Consider the following 24,886-nt stretch of genomic DNA (forward strand, 5'->3'; position numbering starts at 1 on the left):
TGGAGCCATTGCTCCAGTATCAGCAGTTCATTCTGGCAGAAAAATCCCAATATTGTGTGTCCGTCTGAATGGACCACTTCCGGTAATAGATTTGTAACACTAGTGGACAACATTTTTTTGAACATTTTGAAATGTTTGTTCAAGAGAACTGTGGGTCCTTAAGAGGAGCAGGGGCATAGATCCTTGCTGAGTTTTTAGAATATCCATCACATCCACCTTGCACATGGAAGTCATCACATTGTCACAGCTGGAAAGTTTTTATATATTGCTATCTGTTTTTGAATCCGGTAAGACCCAGAGGGTTGATAGAAACTAGAGGAGTAGCCGACAGGTGCTGGTGCTTTAAATCTAAGCTATCATTTGGCCTGTGGGGCCCTGCTGCAAGGAAGTGTCTTTGGTTCTGTGCCCTGTACTTCCCTTTTCTGGGTTTCCTGAGGGATGACTTTAAATTCAGGGCTGCCTTCGCACCAGTTCTGCTGCTGCTGAAAGTCCAGCAGAAGGTGCTTGAGGATCAAGCACAGCTGCTCCTTATCACCCAGGATTGGATAAGCGGAATCTGTTGGCACTCAGAACTCTGTCATCTTTTCCTCTCCTGCACAGGTCAGACTTGCTCACGCAGCAGGGTGGGGAGCTCCTCCAACCCAGTGTGGGATTGTATATTTGGAGTTTGAAGCATACAAGGTAAATTCCTTTGGACTAATCCAAGATGATGGCTTCAGCTTTCCTACCAGAAAACCTGCTTGCTACAAAACTAATTTATGGGGTTCCCTGGAACAAATGTGTGCAATGCTCTGGGTTAGAAGACTTGGATCCCTTAGGTCACAGATTGCCTAAGTCTGACGGTTTTTACTGACTCTTGCACTGCAGGTGTGCGCACTGACTGCAGTAGAGGGTTATCAGGCTGCCCTTTTGGCTTTCATGTGTCCTCCTGATAAGCCATCGATGTTTAGGTCACCTTTTTCACATTTTCAGAAGGTTTGCTGTACTTGCTTCCTCCCACTTCGTTCGTCATTCCTCAGCAATATTTAACTCGCTTGTCCTTTTCCTTCATGCCTTCTCCTTTTGACCTAATGCAGAGTTTCCGCCGAGTTCGAATTCTTACTTTGAAAACTGTTATTAGTTGCAATAACTCCTACGTGAAGGATTGGAGAGCTTCATCTCAGTTGCCCTCCTTTTACACTTTTCTACCCAAACAAGTTGGTTCTGAGTATCTGTCCAGCTTCTTGGCCAAGATTGTTTTGGTCTTTCATACAGCACAGTCTGTAACTCTTTTAACTTTCTTTCATCCCCCCATATCCCACGAAAGAGTCATAGCGGCAACATAGACTGGATCCCAGATACTTATTACATTGAGCGCACTAAACAGGGCAAAGTGGATCATAAGTATTTTGTGGACTTTGCAGGCACCAAGACTGTGATGAAACTCACCACTTTGCTTTATGCCATCCTTCTTCCTATGGTAAACCAGTGCCGTTCTGGTGACTGACATCTGCTGTTTAGCCACATGGTCATTCCTTCATATGTTTGCTAAACATTACTGCCCTACAGCCCTAGCACGCATTTCCGGATACTTTGCCCGTACCGTGCTGTATGATGATTTGTTTAATTACCACATTCCCACATCCTGGAGGTTATTGTTTTAGGACTCATTCTAAAGATGAGAAATCTTTAAGAAGATGTATCCATCACAGACTCAGCTACTGCCGCCTCAGGGGACCTCAAGCCCCAGACTGCTTTGCGCCAGGAGGCGCCACCTCTTGTTTCCCACTCCTGGAGGCGCTTCAAAGTGACTCGCGGCTCCTGGAACGCGCCCGGGCCAAGGGCGGGCTCGTCTGCACCCGTCAGCGCCCGGAAGATGCTGGGCAGGGCCAGCCCCCATGGCTGTAACAAGACTTGGTAGTTGAACTTTAAGTGACTCTTAAAAACTGACTTGAGGATCTAAATCTGTGGGTTCGTACTTTCCTTTTTTAGTTTCCTATACATTAATGTTATTAGTGTTATATTATATTGCTACCAGCCTCTGTTTTGCCTTTGTTTCTTCTTGAACTACACTTCTGGTTGTATTTAGTGCCCCTTGGAAGGTGTTGAGTATACAACAAGAGATGGATAAAAGAAAGGCCATGGGGCAGCTCCTAGTTAATAAGAGGCCTTCTAGTGTGGTCTGTCACGAGACAATGGATAGGATAGAGACCATCCTATCAGAGTGCCAGGATATAGCCGGTTCTGGCGTTATTACGTCCTTCTTCACATGGTAGTCTCACTATTATTGCAAATGTCTCTGGTTCAATGATTGCTACCTCACCCGAACTGCCCCCGCCCAAAAAAACGGCTATGCAGATTTCATCGATGTTTAAAAAACAGAACAAGGGGGGCGTGGCCGAGACAGCGATGTGACCTGACGTGTCTCGAGCGAGCTCCGTCGCCCCGCTGCATTAATAAGCCTGCTACAGCGTAGTTCTTGGGGGGCATCCGCTCCTGGGGACCCCCGTGCAATCCTGACCCTGCTGGCGCTCTTTCTAGCGGCGATCCACGGCTGTGAGCACGCCCGCGGCCCCTGTTCCGAGCTCCGGGGCTCCCGGGCTCAACTGCTGGCCGCCATCTTTCAACAGGATTTTCTGCCGAGCCGCCTGACCTGCCCGCCAAGAGAGGGATCACTGCTGCGGACTGGGTGAGGCTCCCCCTTGCTCCTCTATCTCCGGCGGCTGCACTCCATCGGCGGACCGCGATTACGAGCACGCCCGAGGCCCCTGCCCCGGGCTCCGGGGCTCCCGTGCTCGACTGTTGGCCGCCATCTTAGAGCCGGGCCCTCTGCCGCGCCGCCTGACCTGCCTGCCAGCCGCGAGAGGGACCGCTGCAGCGGGCTGGGTGAGGCGCCGCATTGCTGCTACCCCTCCGGCGGCTGCACCACATCGGCGGAGCCTGATTGAAGTCGGCGGAGCCGTGCCGGAACTGCTGGGGCCGGGTGATCGCCGGCGGGACACACCATCAGCGGCCTGGGCACTGCACCTACGCGAGCCCCCGGCTTTGGAGGCGGAGACGGGCCCCCGACCGGAGGGGTTGCTGTGAATCCCCCTGCCCACGAGCCTGGGCCACGACTCCCCCGCCCACCGCTGGACGCCCTGGTGTGCCGAGGTGAGACGCCCCCCCTCCCCTGCTGCCTCTCTGCGGGGGCCCGGCGCCTGCGGGGCCCGCCATATTGCCCTTCTGGTGGGGGGCAGCTTCCCGCGCTTTGGCGGCCGCTGCTTGAGCGCTCCCTGCAGCCTGGGGCGCGCGGGCGGAGACCTGGGGAGTGACCCTGCAGCTGCGTGTGGGTCAGTCTGGTACCCTGGGGGCCCGAACTTTGTTGGACACACCCCCTGGTCGCCCTGCCTCCCCAGCCCAGACGATCCGACTGAGCGCCGGCGAGGACACTAGGGGCCCCCACCTTCTGCCCCCCCTGGCCCGGGGCTTTTCGCTGCTGGACGACTCGGGGGGTTTCACCTGGACACGGCCACCTGGACATTGCGCTGGGGGTGGATCCTAGCCCCAGCGGGACCACTAGACTGTGCCGGGCCGCGGCCCTTCGGGGGCCCTCCGCTTGTGGGATCTCCACCTGACCTGCCGTGGAGCACCCGCGACCGTCACCTCCCTGACGCCTCCCCTGCCTCCGCGCCACCTTGCCCTCCGGGCTGAGCCTCAACACGGCCCGGATCTCTGCTGGACAATAACTGCTTCCACGCGCCCCGTACCCTGCTGGAGAACTCACCGCCGACCCCAGCCCTGGGGTCTTGTGCTACTGACTGTGGAACCCGGGCTTGATCACCGAGGCGCCAGCACATCCCCCCCCTGCACTACCCCACGCCGCCGACCAGGTGCTGTACACAGCGGCAGACGAAGGCCCCCGCTGCCCTTCGACGCCCTGAGTGGACCATGACCCGCGGCAAGGGGAACAGACCGGACCCCCCATCCACGACGACCAGGAGGGCGTCGGTGGCCACCATGTGGGGCAAGGCGGGCTCACCATCCTCCTCCGGGGGCCCCCCGTCGACATCCGAGGGGACACCCCCAACGCAGGCTGACTCCCCCCCGGTGACGCAGGCCTTCATGTCCTCCTTCATGGCCGATCTGAAAACCGAGATTGGATCCCTCAGGACGGAGGTCCATACATGCGTCAAGGAGCTGCGCAGAGAAGTCACCGACCTTGGCGACCGGGTCGACGGCCTGGAAAAAACGGTGGATTCCCGCACCGAGGACCTGGAGCAGATCTGGCAGAGAGTGGCGACCCTTGAGGAGCAGCACATCCAGCTCCAGATTAAGCAGGAGGACTTGGAGAACAGAGGACGCCGCAACAACCTCCGCATTCGGGGCGTGCCACTCGGAGAAGAGGGGACTAATACCATGGCCTACGTGGCCCTACTCCTACAGGAGGTGTGGGGCGAGGAGGACGCCCCCCCGCCGCGCCTTGACCGCGCGCACCGAGTCTTTGGAGCGGGAGGGAAAGCGGGCCTCCTTCCCGACATCGTCACTAGACTGCATTATTTTACTGAAAAAGAGGCCATCCTGAAGGCGGCTAGAGACAACCCTGACTTGCAGTACGAGGGACACAAGATCCAGATCTTCCAGGATCTGGCCCCCACCACACTCCACAGACGGAGGGTCTTCCGTCCGATCACAGAGAAGCTCCGGTCCCTGAACATTTCGTACCAGTGGGGCCACCCCTTCGCGCTCATCTTCAAATGGGAGGGCAAGCGCAGGGCCCTCCGGTCCTACCGAGAGGCGGCACAAATACTAGGCATGCCGGAATCCCCGGACCACAGCCCGGCTCGTCCTTCCCGATCGGGGAGGGCACCCCCACACCCGGATTGGTCCACTGTGCGCAGAAGTCGACGATCTCCTCCGGTGGACGCACTCTCTGTCTCGCAGGCCAAGCAGGACATCATCACCCACATCCGCTCCCTTGAGGGCGACCGCGAGGGGCAGGCCTCCCAGCTCCTCGCTTCTGGCTCGGAGGGTGGGGATCGCCCCTCAACGCCGGATGGCTGCTGATCGCTGCTGTTGTGTCACGTGCTACCCTGGGCGTTCGCTTGCCGACTGGTCGCTCGGTCTCACCCTCTTCCGTCACGGTGGCCTGATCCCACTGCCCTAGACATGGACAACACTTTTCGCTTCTTTCAGGCTGAGCACCGCATCGCCGAGCTCCAGCGTCCTGTGGGTGCCTGACCGGGCCGAATGGTCCCCACGGCCCGGCGCAACCCCCCCGAACTACCTTGAAGCAGCGGGGTAGACGGGCTCTGGGACGTCTTGTTTGAACACTACTTTCCCAGATCTCCGCTCCCTCCCTTTGTCCCGTAGGAAGTGACATTCCTGAGTTCATCCTAACCCTCGGGTGGAGGATGTCCGATACCTGGGACACTGTACACTGGGCCCGTTGGCCTGTTTTGGTTCTCTTCCCCCTCTGCACCTTTTCTTCTTTCTTTCTTTCCTCTCTTCCTACTTTCCCCTTACACATCCCCCTCTTCCTGTTCCTTCCCCGCGCTTGCGGAGGGGTGGCAGGGTGGGTCCTGCGGGTGTTGCCGCGCGTGCGACGAGCTGCCGCTTCTGCTGTCCCGCTCGCGGGGAGGTCTGCTAGACCGGGATTTATGCGACTCCAAACCCCCTTAGCGCAATGACAGCAAACATCCCTGCACCCTTGAAGGTCCTTTCCCTTAACGTCAAGGGGCTCAACTCTCCCAACAAGCGAAGACAGGTATGGCGCTATCTCCTGCACCACTCCCCCGACATTGTTCTCCTCCAGGAGACACACCTCCTCAGGGGAGACGTCAAACGCATGGCACACCCTAGATACCCCACACAGTTCTGGGCATCCTCTGACACCAAGACGGCGGGGGTGGCGATCCTCTGTAGGGCTGGCATTAGGCGGGGACCCGTGAAACCCTTTAAAAGCACTGATGGGCGCTTCCTCCGAACCACGGTACAGATAGGCTGTGCACAGTTCACTTTGGGGTGTGTGTACGCACCCAACCAGTCGCAGGACAAGTACCTCCAGACATTACTGCGGGAACACTTTCCTATGGGCGCCGCTAATACAATACTGGGCGGGGACTTCAATCTTGTTTGGGACCCCGAGCTGGACCGCGCGGGCGCCCCCTTCAACGGCGCGGGAGCGATGTCTTCTACCCTCAAGGCGCAGCTTTTGGACCTGGGCCTCGTGGACATATGGCGCTATCATAACCAGGGGTCCCGAGATTACTCCTTCTACTCGCATTCCCACCGGACGTACTCCTGTATCGACTATCTATTTACCTCTCTTGAACTGACCCGGGACTCCTTAGCTGCTGCTATATCCGACATCTCCCTGTCGGACCACGCCCACGTGGAGCTGTTACTGCAAGACCCCCAGGCTCGGGCCGCTCGCGAACGCAGGTGGGTGCTCCCGCCGGGAGTCCTTCGAGACCCGGATGACGTTGCCAGCATCCGCGACGCCATAGACTCGTATTTCACCGTTAACGACACCCCCGACATGCCCTTCCACACAGTGTGGGACGCCTTCAAGGCCACCATTCGGGGCCACATCACTTCCTTGGCGGCGGCACGGCGGAAAGAGGTGTTCAAGTTGGAAACTGATCTGGCCAGCGAGATCAAGCTGGCGGAGGCCCAGGATCGAGACGCCCCCACTCGGGCGACGAAGAGAACCCTTGCCAATCTTAGGGGACAACTTCGCGCCCTGCGCACTAACAAGGCGGAATTCTCCCTGTTGGCGCTCAAGCAACGGTGGTATGAGGGAGGAGACAAAGTGGGTCGCCTGCTGGCAGGCAGACTACGGGCGCGAGCCGCTAGGGCCCACATCGCTAATGTCAGGCGGCAGGATGGCACTCGTGTCACCTCTGAGAGGGCCAAACAGGACGCGTTCCTTGAGTATTACTCCTCGCTATACGCCGAGGAACCCACTTCTGCGGAGGCGCGGGAGGCCGTGCTCGCGGACTTTGGGGGATCCCCACTGTCCCCGGCGTGTGCAGCCGCGATGGAAGACCCCCTGCGGGAAGAGGAAGTGACAGAGGCTATAGGGGACCTCCCCGTGGGGAAAACACCGGGGCCGGATGGCCTGCCATTGGCCTTCTATCGCCTGTTCCTGACCCAGCTCCGCCCACATCTATTACGCCTTTATGGCTCCTTCTCTGATGCTATCGGCCCGTCCCCTGATATGGGCATGGCGGAAATAGCCTTGATCCCCAAACCTGGGAAGGACCCCGACTTGTGTGCTTCTTATCGCCCCATCGCCCTCCTTAACACTGATCTTAAGATTTACACTAAGATCCTGGCCAAGCGGCTGGATCCACATATGCCGGACCTGGTGAACCCGGACCAGGTGGGTTTTATACGAGACCGCCAGGGGGCCGACAATGTTCGCAGGTTGGCACACTTGGTAGGAAAGGTACACCATTGGAAAATCCCGGCCTGCCTCCTCTCGCTAGACGCGGAAAAGGCCTTCGACCGGGTCGACTGGACCTTCCTGAGGGCGGTCCTTGAGAAACTGGGCCTTGGTCCTATCATGATCTCCAGGTGCATGGCCCCTTACATTGGACCACAGGCTAGAATCCGGGTCAACGGCCAACTGACACCGCCGCTCCCGATCCACAGGGGTACGAGGCAGGGATGCCCGCTCTCGCCGCTCCTGTTCGCCCTGGCGGTCGAGCCGCTGGCGGAGTTGATTAGGCGTACCCCTGACATCCATGGCATCCCCCACGGGGGGCGTGCTAACAAAGTAGCGCTGTTTGCGGACGACCTGATCCTTACTCTCACGAACCCTCGAGTCTCGCTCCCAGCGGTACACGACGCCCTCACACTGTTCGAGCGGGCGTCTGGCCTTAAAATCAACCACACCAAATCTTGGGCGCTTAACCTCACCATCCCCGAGGAGGAGGTCTGCCTGCTGAGGGAGGGCACGCCTTACCGTTGGGCGGATGACCACATCAAATATCTGGGTCTGGACCTCACTCCTCGCCTCGACTCGTGGTCCTCAAAAAACTGGGCTGCTTGCCGAAAGGATGTCCTGGCGGACCTGCGGAAATGGAAACCCTTGATGGTCTCCTGGTTAGGGCGGCTCAACGCGGTCAAGATGTCGATCCTCCCCCGCATTCTATATGTCTTCCAGTGCCTCCCCACCCCGATACCGACCCACTGCATCAAGACCCTCCAACGCGACCTCACGTCTTTCATATGGGGAGGCAAACGACCCCGGTTCTCACAAAAAGTCCTCATGGAGCCGAGGGACAGGGGCGGCCTAGCCTGCCCGAATCTTCTCCACTACTACTGGGCGGCGCATCTCCGGTTCGTGATAGAATGGGGTGCACGCGAAAGCGACAAGCACTGGTTCCACATGGACCGAATGGTTACGGGGCGCACCATATGGGACCTGCCCTGGTTGCCGCGGGTAGCGCGCTCCAGAAGTGCGTACATGGCGGTCCCCACGAGGACGGTTCTTGAAGTATGGGACAGAGTGGCAGTGTCCAAAGGGCTGACCACGTTCCCCTCTCCGCATACCCCCATTGCCGGCAATCCGCACTTTCCCCCTGCTGCTCAGACCCGGGCGTTCGAGAGCTGGACTCTAGGAGACTGCAGAGTTGCAGGGGATCTTTTTCTTTGTGGGTCGCCTAAATCGTGGCTGGACTGCAAAGAGGAGTTCAACCTCCCCTCGACTGCTAGCTTGCAGTACGCTCAGCTGCGCCACTGGACCTCGGGAGATGGCATGTACCAGGCCGCCTCCAGGGCGCACACCCCATTTGAAAAGTTGGCACGCTCCCTCGGGGGACTGAAACGACTCGTATCCCAAATCTATAACATCTTGCAGCATCCCACCGCTTCGCCTGCGCATCCCTACCAAAGGCAGTGGCAGACGGCAACTGGCGCTGAGATCACGCCATCTCAGTGGTCTAGGCTCTGGAGCGACATCCCCAAATCCTACCGCAGCATCCCGCAGAGGGAAAACGCATACAAGATGTTAACACAATGGTACTACACCCCCCTGCGTCTAAGCAAAATGTTCCCTGCCTCCTCACCGCTGTGCTGGAGATGCGGCACTGCGACTGGCGATTTCGTACACATCTGGTGGTCGTGTCCTGCCCTGGCTGTCTTTTGGAAGGAGGTCCTCAGTCACATTAAGGAGGTATTGGGTTTTCCCCTCCCTGAGGAGGTTTACACGCTATTGCTGGGTATACGACCCCCCACACTTAAAGCACTCACGCGCAGCGACTGGATCCTCACCCTCCACATGCTAGGCGCTGCCAAACAACTCATTGCACTATATTGGAAACGGACTGAGGCACCGCCGATAGCTTCCTGGTTTGTGCGCCTCTGGCTGGTCCTGACCATGGAGCTGCTCACGGCACGGATACAATCGAGGGGGGTGCGATTCAAGGCAGTGTGGGAACCCCTCGTGCGTCACCTGTGCTCCATAAGCTATGCCCGCCACATGCCTCCCAGGCTTCGCGCTTTGCAATTGTTCGAAGATGCCCTCATCCCCGCCGACCCCAGTAGACTAGGCTCATAGTCACTTCCCCGTTTTCTGCCTCTTGTGGGAGACCGCGGATACACCTCCCTGACCCCCCTCCACCTCACCCCTGCTTTTCCTCTTCCGACTTTCTCTTTTTCCTTGTCTTGCCACTCTGGTTTTCGCCCCCCTTTTGGGGCAGTTTGGCCCCGGTTGGGCCTTTGTTAATGTGACACCGCTGCTCTCCTTTCCATACGCGCCTCCCCCATACTAAGGCACACTGCCAGCATATGGCCACCTCTTGCCTTCTACTCCCTTAGGCCACGCGGCCGGCCCCTTGGGGGTTGTAGGCAAGGCGCTGTGTTTAAGAATTCCACCCCACGTGGCTACCTACTCCTATTATTGATTTCTATTTGCGCGGCCGGCCCCGATGAGGGGTTGTAGGCTTACCGCTGTGTTCACAATAAAAACAGATTTGAAGAGAAAAAAAAAAAAAAAAAAAAAAAAAAACAGAACAAAAGGCGTAGTAAGGTTTTAGACGTTGGACTGCTTGGAGTGGAGCCAAGTGTAACAGTTACTGAACTCGATTTAAACAGAGTCCACAGTATAACAACGACTGTAAATATTGAGTGCCAGAATAGATTTGACATCCTAGAAATAGAGGAAGTAGGTGCGGGGGTTGGTGATGAGAACGTAGAGGCATGCACAATTACTGTTGGCATAATCCAGTCACTAAAAGACATTATCGAATCTTTGAGAGATGAGTTATCTTTACTTAAAGAAAAGGTTGCCACTTTGCTGGAGAGGGACAATGGTGGGTCCCCAGTGGCCTTAGAAACTATGCTTTCATCCTCGAAAAGGGCTACTAATGGAATAGAAGCATGTCGCTTAATCAATTTATAAACCATTCGAGACCCTATGCGAATAGGGCATACCCAGTTTTTGCCACCTACTCCTAGGGATTATAACCCACAAGACACTGTAAAGCAAACTCACAGAAACCTCCCTGGTCCCCCACTTGCAAAGGTATAGACAGAGGAGAAGTTGTATTGGACGAAGGGAACACTTTTATGCGAGATTATGGGAGGGCCCCGAACAGGGTATGGGATGGAGTTTACACAAAATCTAGGGTAAGGGAAAACTGCGGTGATCTACCTCACGGAAGTTCCTAATCTTGTAAATGTAAATGTAAATGTCATGGTACTTATAGAGCGCACTGTCACCAGACGGTCACCTTGCGGTGTCGCCTATGCGGCTTCCTGGCGCTGATACTCATACCGCTGTGGAACCCCTCCTGGCTTTCCCTGTGAAGTGTCCACTCCTGGGCACCCCCAGGGTGAAGCCAGGCATCCTTAGCGCTGTTGGGGCCGTTGTGGAGGCTAAGCAAGCTATTGCCCAGAGTTGCAGCGTGGGGCCTGTGATTAGAATAGGCACCGAGGCGAGAATTAACAGGTCCGAGGAAATTGAGCCCGAGACCCCGCCGAGGCGGGAATCGAACCCTGGTCCGTGGCCAGAACTCTGCATCAGGGTCTGCCGCTCTAACCATTGAGCCACACTCCTCCAAGCTTTTGGGAGCTTTGAAAATGAGCACTCGCTTAAGAACAAGGTTCACCAACTGGTTTAGGTCCACTCGGCACTGCTACTCAATCGTAAGGGATTACATACAATCGGTAAGAAGAATCCCCATACAAATGTCACATTGGGATATGATTGAGGTTAGCTTCTATGATGCAGGTATTGTTAGTGGGCTATTGTCAATAGATTCACACACAATCCCTCCAGAAAATGCATGTATCTCCATCAGATGTAGACCCCCTGCTGGAGCCCCCCAGACCTCTATTGACACCCACTGCTGAAACCCGTACTAGTATGTTAATTACAACCTGTGGCCCAGTTTCAGCAAATCTGCGGAGCTGCAGTTGGTCTATTTTGGGGGGTGCAGCGGGTGTAGAAGGGGGTGACTTGATAAACCAATCTCTAATGGTTGTTGTATGGAATGTGGCTGGGATCTCCAAGTTATTGGTGGACCTAGAATGGTGTTCCTTTATAGACCCCTTTGATATAATCTTTTTCCAAGAAACTTGGAGTCTGCAATGTCCACATAGAAGCGTCTTCTCTACATATGCTATCAATACTACAAGAAGTGGGTTACGTCATCGGGAGGGCTAGCAGTATGTGTAAACATTGGCTTAGGGGCTAAAGTCAAACCCCTATATGTGGATTCCCATGATATCTTAGTACTACAGTTTATTTTTCTTGGACCAAAAATTAGAATGTTCAATGTCAACAATAGAGTGCTGCGGGCCAGGAGGAAACCAACACACCATGTTTTGTCACACTATGCAGATAACATCCATGTACTAGTGGCGGATGATTTTAATCGCACATTTGAACCGCTTGTCCCAATACCCCCAGACTTGACCGGTGATTGGGATAGAGTGGCATATCCCACAGTTAGATCTTCCTCAAGTAAGGTGGTCCAATAGAGGAGCCCAGATGATGGCCCTTACAATGCAGCATGATCTGAGAGCCACAAATGGAAGGACAGTTTCTGACCCAAAAGGGGATCCTACTTTTAATCGGCCGGGTATCATTAAATCATTGGCATACAGTCACAGTCATGGCAGTGGTTAAAAGATTCGATAGCGACCATAATGCCCTAGGCCTTACTTTTGTGAAACCGGATACTGCTGAGTCGGTTAAAACAGTACTTTAAAAATTACTAATCATCAGAGTGCCGTTAGATGGGACTGGGTGGAGGCACACCCGGGGGCACTCGAAGCAGTTAAGAGTAAAATTTGCCTGTTACTGAAAGAATCGGCGTATTTGACTACTGAGAATGTTGTTGAGATCCTTGGCCCTAGTCATGAGCTTTGTATATAAAGAGATAAGGAAACTGCTCGGACATTCAGGTAATCCCCAAAAGAAGTAAAGCAATAGTATACAACAAAGGTCAGTCCAGCACGGTGCCTGGTACAATAAGGACTGTAGGCTACTTAAAGAGGCGCAAATAAGGGCACTAAAATAAAAGTCACGTACAGAGACAGTGGCCTGTAGAGCAAAATATAAGCGGGCAATTGAACCTGCTGAGAAGAAGTGGGAGGGATCCCTGTGGTCTGCCCTACGGAATGCATTGTCAGCTAAAAATTTGATGAGTTTTTGGAACTAAGCAGCCTACTGGCTTAAGGGAAATGGGAGAACCCTTGAATTCACAGTACAGCCAGAGGAGTGGGTAGCATATTTTGGCTCTTTATACGAGTCAAGGGATGCCTCAGTTGAGGAAATATCCCAGGGACAGGGTGAAGGACTTAGTAAAGAGGGTGAAGGCCTCTCTTTCTCCATAGAAGAAACACAAGCAGCAATTTGCTCGTGTATTCTGGCCTCTGTTCCCGGACCAGATAAAATCCCTAATGATCTCTTCAAGGAGGATATAGCACTTTGGGGATTCTATATAAATCTTTTGACCAACTCAATCCTCAGAGGTACCCCCATTCCTCCCTCATGGAAAAATGCAGCGGTCGTTCCGATCTACAAAAAGGGGGACAGAGTGAGGCCAGCCAGCTACATGCCCATTAGTTTTATTGACTCCCTGCAGAAGATGTTTTGTAAGCAAATCTTAAGTCGGATACAGGACTGGATTACAGTCTCGTATCCTGAGTGATCTTCAGGCAGGCTTTCGAGCCAAAATAATTAGCTTGGACCAAACTTTCCGTTTGTTGTGTATTTATTGGAAGAAAGTGCAAGTGAAGGGAGTAAAGCTCTACGCGGCTTTTGTAGACTTATGCTCTCCCTTTGACCTAGTTCCACATGCAAATCTGGAGGGTTTTGAAGGAGCAGAACATACTAATGAACAGATTGTATTCATAAAACACAGCACAGGCGGGGGAGAACAACCAAGTCACAGATCCTTTCCAGTCCAGTGTGGAGTAAGGCAGGGCTGTGCCTTAGCCCCCACACTTTTTATTCTTTTTTATCGATGATTTTTTTTAACACAGATTTTATTGTCATTTAGTGTGCATAACATTCACAGAAGTTCTCTTACATCTCGAGTGTCAGACATTTATTCCACATTGTACGTTACAGTGTACTCCGAGTCTTCCCTGTTAGAATCCGTTTAGTTTAAATTGGGCAACCGGTCCATCCAGTTCTAACTTTCAACTCCCTCCCTCCTCCCCAAACAAGTCGCTTAGCGCCTGTTATATGTATGAGCGGTGAGTATTATGTCCTCGGCTATCTGTTTTATTCGTACTTAGGGCGGTGCTCGATAGGTGGGTGGGGACTGGGGGAAGCGGGGGCGTCTTATTTCTCGTCACTGTGTGGGGTCTACCTCCCTCAGTTCTCCAATGTCCCTATTTCCACATCCCTGGTCTGCAGTTTTGAATCCGGTTGGTAATCTGCTGTATCGTCTAGGTCTGAAGTTTGTAGGTCATTCACTAGATCACCCCAGGCCCTTGCTGTTTCCAGGTTTCCTATGCCTCTGTTCTCTGCGCACAATAAGACCTGCAGCTGCCCATTTCTCCAGTTCCCTTCTCCAGCACCTTATTTGGGGGCCCCTGGCAGATTTGCAATTCTTTGTTAATTCCCTTTTCGCCAGTACAAATGCTAAGTCTTGGAATCGCCTAGTAACCTTCGTCTTGGCCGTGTGCGGGAACCAGTGCAGTATGCAGCGGCGCGGTGTGTGGTCAATCGTCCTATCTATGACTCTCTCAGCAGTCGCTACTACCTCTTCCCAGAATTCTCTCAAGCCTGGGCAGTCCCACAACATGTGCAGGATATGTGCCTCCTCATCCCCGCAGCGGGGGCATGCTGCCTCTGCCGTCCGAAGTAGCGTCTGATTCTGGATGGCGTTAAGTACGCCCTGTGAAGCACATAGTAGTTTGAGTTTGAACCTTGCGTTCCTAGAGACTTTCAGGGTGTGTTCCACAATAACGTCCCAATCTTTTTCTATAATGGGTACTCCTAGGTCTTCCTCCCACTGTGCTCGCAGCCGCTCCATGGGCCTCTGAATGTCCCACCTAATGGCACTGAATATGCAAGAGACTGTTTTAATCCTACCTGCAGAGAGGACTGCATATCTACAGCAGTCTAGCGCTCCTGGCTCGGTTGCCCCCGTTGCCCAGTGTTTGCAGAATGCCGCTGTAACAGCCCTGTGGAGCAGGAACTGTCCCTGCAGGAGACTGAACTCCTCTTGTAGATCCTCAAATGAAACCATTTGGGTTTCCCTGAAAAGGTCTCCAACTACTTTCGGCCCTGCTTCCTTCCAATCATCTAGCCCAGCCCCCTCCATGTGGTAGTTGGCAGAGCATATCAATAGGTATGTCTGGCGAGTAGGGGACCCTGCAGCCCGATCTTTGGAGCCATCTCGCCCAGCACTTCGTAATTACCATCTCTTCATCCGTCCTCCGATGGGGCCCCTGCCTCAGCCTTAACAGCATTTTCGTTAGGACGTGGGGTTCTGGTGCAAACTGTGAGTTCATCAGTTCCCTGTCTCTACTGCCTGCCAGCCATCTTACGAACCATTGCAGCTGTGCTTCCAGATAATAAGCCTCGAGGTCAGGAACCCCTAGTCCTGCCATGGCTGTGGAGCACTTTTTTTTATCAATGCTGTTGTCAGATTTTTAGACCGAGATGGGTGTGATGCCCCAAAAAACAGCGGAAAGACTGCCTGCTCTTCTTTTCGCCGATGATATTCTTTTAATCTCAAAATAGCAGCAGGGACTACAGCAGCTTTTAAATGATTTTATCAAGTTCTGTGATGAGCGAGGGCTGGTGCTAAATGAATCTAAAACCAAATATATGATCTTTAGAAAAGGAGCGGCATAGCCCAGTAAAAGACCTGTGTTAGATGATAACAGTAATTTGGAGCAAGTTGATGCCTTTGATTACCGAGGCATACATCTGACACCGACAATTAATTGGGTGACACTTATTGAGAAAGTAAAGATGCAACTCCTACATCATACTGCAATATTACTAAAATACACAGAAAAACATTGTCAAGACAGCTTGCACCCGCTCTGGAAATATACAATACAAAGATATTAGGTGGGGCCCTCTATGGATCCGAATTGTGGGGCATTTGAATGACAAATTGTCTCTCCATAATTGAAAATCGCTTTCTTAGATCCTTGGTAGATTTACCTGTTAGCACCCCGCTGGTACCCTTATACTTGGATCTCACGCAAAGGCAGGTAACACACAAATTAAGCTATACACTTCTTATGTTCTGCACATAGGTTGTGGACTGTGGACAAACTTCTCCCTTACTGGGAGCCTCTTTTTGAGCTACTAAAGTCCCAGTCAATAATCTAAATTCCCTTGTTTAAAACACGAAAAGGCCTACTAGGGAGGCTTGGGATGGTGGGGTTTTTGTCTGACCCAGAAAGTCTGGCAACAATATCTAGATCAAGGCTGAAAAAAAGTTTTGGGAAGTAACATCATCACAAATTCGTAAAAGCTGAGGGTCGTTTGACAACTGAATTCCTTGATTTTAAATCTACCTCCTGTTTTGAGGACACATTGGAGGAAATTGTCTCTCTTCTGGCCCGTAAACTATTCTTTCAGTTTCATTATAAGACCATACCTATGAAACCTTTCAGTAAAAATTGGTGTAAGGATATCCCTATTGATGACTTGTCCAGCTTGCAATTCAAGCCCTGAATCTATTGTGCACTTGTTATTTCTTTGCCCTAATTACAAATCTCTAAAAAATGGATAATACCATTGTGTAAATTAGATGGCCCGGGCCACTACCTAGAAGTGTTAAGAATATTGTGTACAGATACACGTAGAATAGTGGTCTTTGGCCTTTCTAGGTATTGGCATGCACTATAGATAAAATGCACTAAATGCACTTTATGATGTTCCATATTTTTGTAAATTAACATGATATTTAATTTATTACCAAGGTGATGCTATTTGAATTGTCCAGCTAAATTCATCTTGGATCAAGCGCACGAAAAGCACTTTATAATGATATTTTTTTTAACCTATGTGGTTTTGTACTAACTTTTTAAACTTGATTTTATTTATATTTTACTGTCTTTACCCTGTTTTGTATGATGTATGTGCTGTGCGCTTTTATGATCCTTTGTGATCGAAATAAAGTGATGATGATGATGGTAAGTTACTTAAGTTTCGGTAACAATGTTTCTGGTCAATATATAATCTTCCTGCAGATTCCTCACCCCCTCTTGCCTCCCCTGATGAGTCAGTTAGGTATGCAAACCTGTTATGCGCTGTTATTGCATCTGCCGTTATTGTCTCTGTTGTTGGTCTTCTTTCGGTTTCTCGATGCATGCCTCACTAGAGTTCAGAAAAAATATCACAAAATGAGAGCATCACACAGGATGCTACCTTTTATACATCACTAGTATCATGTTTGCCTCGTGGAGTCTCACCGTGAGCTTCATAGCACCACCTGACAGCGCTACTGCATGGAAAAGCCTTCCCAGACCAGTCTGATCGCTGGAGGATATGCTAGAGGTGCGTACTGTGCAATAAGATGATGTATCCACCAGAAATGTATTGCCAGAGATATGTAACTTTTACTTTTTTATACCGTCTTATTCCAACATCAGGTTTAGTTAATTGTTGTGTAGTTTTAAATATTAAAGTGTGTGTTTAAGTAAATTGGTTTAGGAATCTTGCATTGCTTATTTCTTTTTTTTGTAGTAACTTTTTTATTATAAGAAGAAACATAGAAGAACAACCAAGGCAAAATAACAGTAGTACATCAATCGGGCGAGTGCTCAAGGAGGACGAGAGGTACAAATAGTATGATACAGGAGTTGTTGTACACAGGGGAGGGGTCTGGAAGCAAGAAATACAAAATCGAGAACAAAATACACTACACTGCACCAAGAATGTCGGGTCAGGGAGACTGGGGGGGACTAGAGATCTCTGTGAGAGGGGGTGTACATATATCTCCCCGGTACGAGTTCCATTGATTCCAAATTTTCCCCCATTTTCTGGGTCTGCCTCTCGCCACATATACAGTCTTCTCTCTAAACATGCACCAGTCCATGTTCTCTTTCCAGGCCGTCACTGTGGGGGGCCTCTGGGACCCCCAAAGCTGTGCAATGTCTCTCTTAGCAATCATATTACCAAGGGTCGTCCATCGTAGCTGCGACACATCATAGTCATTTGGCCCCCATACATTCAACAAACATCGTCGGGCCTCCGGTAACATCACAACACCTGTTACTTCATTCATCACCTCATGTATACGGTTCCAAAAAAGCACCATCTCGAGACATTCCCAAATTATGTGGAGAAAGGTACCGAGCAGACCACAACCACGCCTACAGAAGCCATCCGTCGAATAGCCCGTACAGAGCAGGCGGGGGCCGGTGACATAAATCCGATGAAGGATTTTAAGCTGAACCAGGCGGAGACGGGCTGGGATTGCGACCTCCCTGGGAGGGAAGATCGCAGATTGCCAGTCCTCGTCGTCTAATTCAATACCATCCGCAATCCAGGTCGCCCTGAGGTGTTCGAGCAAGCTCGAGCGATCATTGATCATCTTTTTATAGATCAAAGAAATAGTGCTATCCGGCACGTGACCATCTAATATACGATCTTCGAGGGGGGGAGGATTCCGGAACATCGCTACCCGCGGGGAAAGCCGAATTTAACGCGTGGCGAACTTGAGCATAACAGAAAAATTCCTTATCACCTAACTTATATTCCGCCTGTAGTTCTGCGAAAGTCTTTACCCTGCCCTTAACCTAGAGATCCCGCACTTTACTGATGACAATCATATCCCACTTCTCAAATCCTTTCGTTCTCCACAGGCAACACAGTCTCGCAGAAGCATAAAGCGGGGTCGCGCGGGTCAATCGATCTCTCCAGCCCATAGCCGCGGTCGCACTATGCCACACTCGCACGGCGATCCCGGTGGGACCCGAAAGCTGCGAGCGAGAGGTTCCAGAATAGAGCGCCCTGTTATAGTCTCCCCCCGGTAGCAGCCATTTATCCATTTCAAACGCTGGATTCAACGCCGGGCCATACATCCCGTGGTTAATTGCACCAAGCTGCGAAGCCCAATAATACCGCCTGATATCTGGAAGTGCTATACCGCCGTCATTCCAGGGAAGCGTTAACTTTGGAAGAGCGATATGCGAATGTCCGCCCCATATCCGCCCCATATCAATTGCCTCTGTAAAGATTCTACCTCTCGGAAGTACCTCGACGAAATCACATCAAATGTGTTCTGGAGTGCATATAAAAACCTCGGTAAGGACATCATTTTAAAAAGAGCCGCTCAGCCTAGTGGAGACAACGGTAATCTACGCCCATTCACTACGTCCGACTGTAAACGCTGAAGCGGAGGAAGTAGATTACGCCATTGCTTATTTCTTAACTGTAATATTGGTTTCAACCTTCATCCTTGTGTCAAGCTGCCAAGATTAGGGTTGGGAATCCTCAAAGAAATCTGTTTATATAATAGTATCATGTTTATTTTGGCCTTATGGAATCTCAGCCACACCTTATATCAAGACTGAAGCCACAAATCCAGCCAGTTTAAGCAACCTAGTTTCCTAAAGTACACCTTTGCAGAACTGTGCCATTTACACTTTATGGTTATTGTTCCTGTCAACTTGTCTGGCTCTTCGCTGTTTCTGCTAACATGTAAGTAAGGCAAACTTGATCTCTCCACCTTTCCATTCCACATTTCCCTGTTTACATTACATTCCTTGAGTAAGAGCTGTTCAGCAACTTTGTACTGATATGTGGCCAACTTTTACTTTGATCATTAGTAATATTTAGGTTTTATATTTCTGTATTGTATTCTGTTTGCAATGAATGTAAAGCGTCTTTAAATTTGATTTCAGGGCAGATTCATGTGGATTTGAGCATGTATTTGTAGGGGAATCCAAGCGTGGAAAGGAGATCATCGGTCTTCATAACTGGGTTCAGTTTTACTTGCAAGAGAAGCGTAACCATATTGACTACAAGGGTTATGTTGCCAGGCAGTACAAAAGCAGGGTAAGTCATTTATGATTATGTTCCGGATTAAATACAAAACTATTGCACTTTGAAAAAGGCTTGTTTCTTTCCCATAATCATTCCCTGCAGTGTTAAACGTCTGCAAAACGTTCACCTCCCAGTGGGAGATTGTAAAACAGATCACAAAGTTGCAAAAAAATTATACGCACCCAAAGCAGCATTTTTACTCCTGAAGCCTTTGATGCCTCACCTTCAAAGTAGATGGAGAGAGTTGGAATTGTCCATTTACCCGATATGTTCACCTGGTTGATATTCCTGCATCGGAACCGGTAAAAAAAAGTAGCTTTTTAGTACAGGGTTTTGCGCATGTACCCATGATGCACTAAAATCCCAGCTAGTGGTGCAAGTGACAAATATTTTGTTTGCTCATGCATATACTTCACCCTCATGCACAAGAGGCGATGGCGCGTTAACTGAAGAGATGCCTCAGCACCCACCAACAATGCACATCTCACGCTTTCAGAGGCTGTCAGTTACTTCTACTTACACACTGCTCAGAAGCAGAGCCGGGTTTTTTCCCTCTGTATGATTTATTGGCGATTTTCTATGGTGACAAAATGGAATCTGCTTCTGGACGCCACTGGTAAAGCGTTAAGAGTCACAAGAGGGTAGGAATAAAAGGTAGAGGGAAATGTACATACTTAGAAAGTCGGGTGCTTGAAAAATAACCGACTCAATTGCACAATTTCTACTCTTGTCCACTTTAAATTTGGTACTACGTTCACTGTGTTTTGTGGAATAGTGTGGTGTATGTGTGTAAATAAATATATATATATATATATATATATATATATATATATATATATATTGCTAAAGCAAGATTTCCTCATCAAAGAAACGCCGCACACCACTTTTTGTTACGCTGTATTGTTTTATTTTCTTAGGTTTCCCACCTACGTGTTTCGGACTATCAAGAGTCCCTGTTCACGGTTATCAACGGCGTTTCTTTGATGAGGAAATCTTGCTTTAGCAAAATACTGCGAGTTTGTCCCAACTCTCGCCGCCAGCACCGGCTTTCAGCAGCTCCCCCCGCTTGGGACATTTGCTCGTGAATATATATATATATATATATACAGCGACGATATGATTTTTGAAACTCAAAACCTACAACAGTCAGGTTGCCAGCAGTAGTGGGTTTATGATAATGATCTAATTTGCACTTATTTGCACATTTATACACTTGTTTAGTCCACCTGACAGGCTATCATGATTTCTTGGAGAATAATGATCTACTTTCGCCCGAGAATGATATTTTGAATACAAAGACTATTATGCATATTCATTATTTTAACTTTGATATATAAGCGATTTTAAGAATATCGACTTACATAAGTTAAAACGACTTATTGTACATAAACTATGTTTGGGGAGAGTATGTTGTCTAGCTTCATTACTAGGCTAGTCACGTGGCTATTTCGTAATTGTATGCACTAGCACTTTAAAAGCACTTTCACGTCAACACTCATTGTCGAGTGAACAAGCGGCTGTGGCTGCTAAACGTGTCTTGACAAAGCAGGAATAAAAGAACTTTGATGCACATACCTTGGGTCTGTGTCCATGATGCGGCAAGCCGTGAGTGTCTGCGGGAGTCATATTTGGAATTTGGCATATTGACGACTGCAGTGTTCCGCTCAGTCATACGCAGACCCCTCCTTCCTTGTGGTTGGCATCCACAGCGGAACAGCACTTCCGGGGTAACCTGGAAGTATTTTGGTCCGAAGAAGGAATCGGACGCCTAACCCCCCTGAACCCGAAAGTTGGTGACAGTTTCCTGTATACAACCAGAGTCTTCCCGAGTCGGCTGACGAGGAATCTCTACTGGTCTGTGCCAGGTAGGACATCAAGGGTATTCTGGGGTGGAGGAGTGTGCTCTGTTCTCCGGCACAGCCACATTTGTGAAGGACCGTAGAACGGGGATTAGTTGCCATCACATACAAATTTGCTGATATGTCTTCCGACATGGTACATGAGAGGGAGGTGGCTGCTACGGAGATGTTCTCCGATACCCCTCAGGCTATACACAGCATAAGAAACAAGGAACCCACCAGTACTGCTGACACTGACTCTGTACAATATAAGATGAAATTACTCGATAAAAAAATGAATATGGAGCAGAGCAAATGGTGGGAATCACGCTCACTGCAACGTTACATTGAAGTAGGGCGAATCCCACACGGCTTGCGCATATTAACGGCCCCCACATACGAAAAACCTAACCCGGACTTAATGCGGGAATGGGCTGACTGTAATTTAGACTCATCACGCAAAATAACGCTAATATTAATCACATACGCCGACATAGACAGGGCGCGCTTGCTGACAGATATTGATACAATTAATGAGGAACTAGAATCTATGGGAGTCACAGAGGAAATTACTAAACTACGCAAAGAAATGCTGGTCCAAATCAAAAAAGAAGAAAAGATAAAAGAACAGAAAACGCAAAAGTTCCAAAGAGACAAAAATGAATACGAACTTGGGCAAATTTTCACGTTCGACAAAAAATATGATGCTATGTGAAAATCTAATTCCAAAAAAGTGACAACTAGAATGACCAGTAACCAAAGGCGACTGGATGCAAACAACGAGGCATCGTTAACAAGTCAAAGCTCCTCAACAGGAAGCGAATCCGAAACAAATGCGTGATATGAGTGTTGGAGCCACTAAAAACAAGCCATCGCCTGGCGAAGAAATTAATTTTTTATGCGAGGAAAGGCGATCAACACTCAGACCGAGGGCCCCACGAAACACAACCGCAAATGGGCAAACCACAAACGTGGCCAAAGACGCAAAGTCAACAGAATACACAGGAGGAAATTACAAAAGGAAAACAAGAGGATATTGGAGGAAAAAGTAAACCAAACGTTAATTAATTTATCAACAGTTAGCTTAACAGCAGAGGAAACCAAAACTTTGAACCTTGGTCTGTCATATTGTCCTACCAACAGTTTTGATTATGCAAACACTAGGATGGACATATACAAAGGAGTGCGTGAACTCAAACTGAAAAAATACCACACTCTCAAAAACATACAAGGAAGACAAGGCAACCTAAATCAGGAAGAAAATCTAACAAGTCAGGTACCTGCATCCATGACAGATACTAGCCTTATCAATGAACTAGAAGAGTTATGGAATACTACATCTAGTCAAGTCACAGATGAAACTTCATCTTCAACTTTGACAACCCCTGTAACTGCCTCCAATACAACACGATTTACTAATTTCAAACCTAAATCCACCTTCATGCCAATTGCTGTACATGACTCAATTGATACATTCCATGAGGTAGTGATTAACAAAATCAAAAAGCTTAACAAGACGGTGAACATGACCAAAAGACACTATTGCAACCAAGATATAAAATACCAGCAACTTATGACCAAATTGAAATCCAACAAGGAAGTAGTTATACGCAATAGTGATAAAGGGGGCAACATAGTTCTCTGGTCACAGAAGGACTACAAGGCGGAACCGTTTGGCTAACTAAATGATCGAGAATGTTATGTACGCACCAACGCTGCCAACCTGAAATCAACGTACCAGGCATACTACAACAAATTGTCTGGATGGCGCAAAAGGGAGTTAATCTGTGATGACGAATACAAATATCTGAAAAAAGACAATCCAACTATACCATCGATATACTTTATCCCTAAAGTACATAAAACGCCAAGAAACCTCCAGGCCGTCCATTTATAACAGCTAGAGACGGTTTATTAGAGAACACTTCTATTTATGTTGATTTCTTTTTACAGGGGTTTGTGAAAGCGTTACCATCGTATGTGCGCGATACCAGTGATTTTATTAACAAAATCAAAGATACTGAATGGGGTCCCGATCTACTACTTATTGCACTTGATGTTAAATCATTATATACTAGTATCCTACATGAAGATGGCATAAATGCCATACAATTCTACTTGTCCCAGAGATCCACACTGCATCGTCCATACAATGAAATGTTGACTTCAATGGTTGATTTTTGTCTCCACAATGACATATTCATGTTCAACAACCTCCTTTTCCAACAGATACAAGGAGTTGCGATGGGGGCCAGCTTCTCCCCCAGCTACGCTTGCCTCCATATGGGCTGGTGGGAGGAGCTGGTCCTTAAGGTGGAACACAATATCAAAGTGTGGCTCCGCTTTATTGACTATTTACTTGTAGTGTGGCAGGGAACTAAAGATCAGGCTGAACAATTTGTTAACAACATCAACCAAAATACCTTGAACCTGCATTTCACAGTCACTATGTTTTAGATACACAGGTTTTTGTGCAGAACAACAAGCCGGAAACCCGCCTACATCATAAAGAGACGGCGGGCAATTCCGTTCTGCACGGCACAAGTGCTCACCCACGTCACCTAATTAACAGCATGCCCTACGGGGAAATGCTCAGGCTAAAGCGAATATGCAGCACAGTGAATGACCTGAGAGTAGCACAGGAACAGAGCAGGCAGAGGTTCTTGGAAAGAGGCTATTCGCCCAAGATATTGGAGCAAGTAATCACTAAGACCAATTTGCTTGATCGTAATGAGCTACTCATGGATAAGAAGCCTACCAAAATCACTGCTGGCACGAACCTAGGTCCAGAAACAGACAACACACAAGTGTTCCGCCTGATAATGGGATACAGCAGACAACATAAAGAGATCAACAAAATAGTGCAAACTAGCTGGCCATTAGTTTTAAATGATCCGGTAATTGGACCCCTGCTACCGCATAGGGTGTCCATTACCCATAGTAGAGCCCCCTCCATGAGAGACTGTCTTGTTACCACTAGTCCTGAAATAATTGAGAATACTACTTGGTTGCAAACACAAAGGGTTCATACGATGTAAGACATGCAAAGCTTGTGTCCACATCATACACTACTCCATTTAGTCACAATACCCGCAAAATAACTAAACTGTTGACTTGTAAGACAGAATATACCATATATGTTCTCTCATATCCATGTGGCCTTAGATACTTTGGGAAAACAACAGTTGATGGACAGAATGCAGAACAATGTCATACATTCACCCCAGTATAGAGATCTGGGCCCGAACTGCCAAGCCATGTCTTTCCTGGACCAGAATCAAGCATTCTAGGACCGGTTTCTGGCCATCAGCCGTCTTCAGCCAGGATAGCTTGACTCCAGTGGTGTGGAGAGCATGGGACTCATGTTTGAGCATACCCATCCCACTCGGGGTGACAAATGCTAAAACAACAGTTGATGGACAGAATGCAGAACAATGTCATACATTCACCCCAGTACAGAGATCTGGGCCTAAATCCATCGTTTTTTTGCACTCTGCACCACCCCAGCTCAGACATGGCCATATTCAAATCAGCCTTGACCCTGTGCCTCATGGGAGCAGTCCAGCGGCAAGCGGTGAGAGTCTGCGGGAGTCGTATTTGGAAT

At 49.6% G+C, this 24,886-nt stretch overlaps 1 protein-coding gene across 1 annotated transcript in view; it reads left to right on the forward strand.

Annotated features, from left to right (window-relative positions):
- LOC144770289 (poly(U)-specific endoribonuclease-like) overlaps positions 1-24,886 on the forward strand; it is a 364,086-nt gene that overhangs the window by 209,726 nt on the left and 129,474 nt on the right. Inside the window, exon 6 of the mRNA XM_078654688.1 lies at positions 19,303-19,456. Coding sequence (XP_078510814.1) covers positions 19,303-19,456 — 154 coding nt within the window. The remainder of the gene's footprint in view (positions 1-19,302; positions 19,457-24,886) is intronic.

The sequence above is a fragment of the Lissotriton helveticus genome, chromosome 1_1, assembly GCF_964261635.1.
Source record: "Lissotriton helveticus chromosome 1_1, aLisHel1.1, whole genome shotgun sequence".
Lineage (NCBI taxonomy): Eukaryota > Metazoa > Chordata > Amphibia > Caudata > Salamandridae > Lissotriton > Lissotriton helveticus.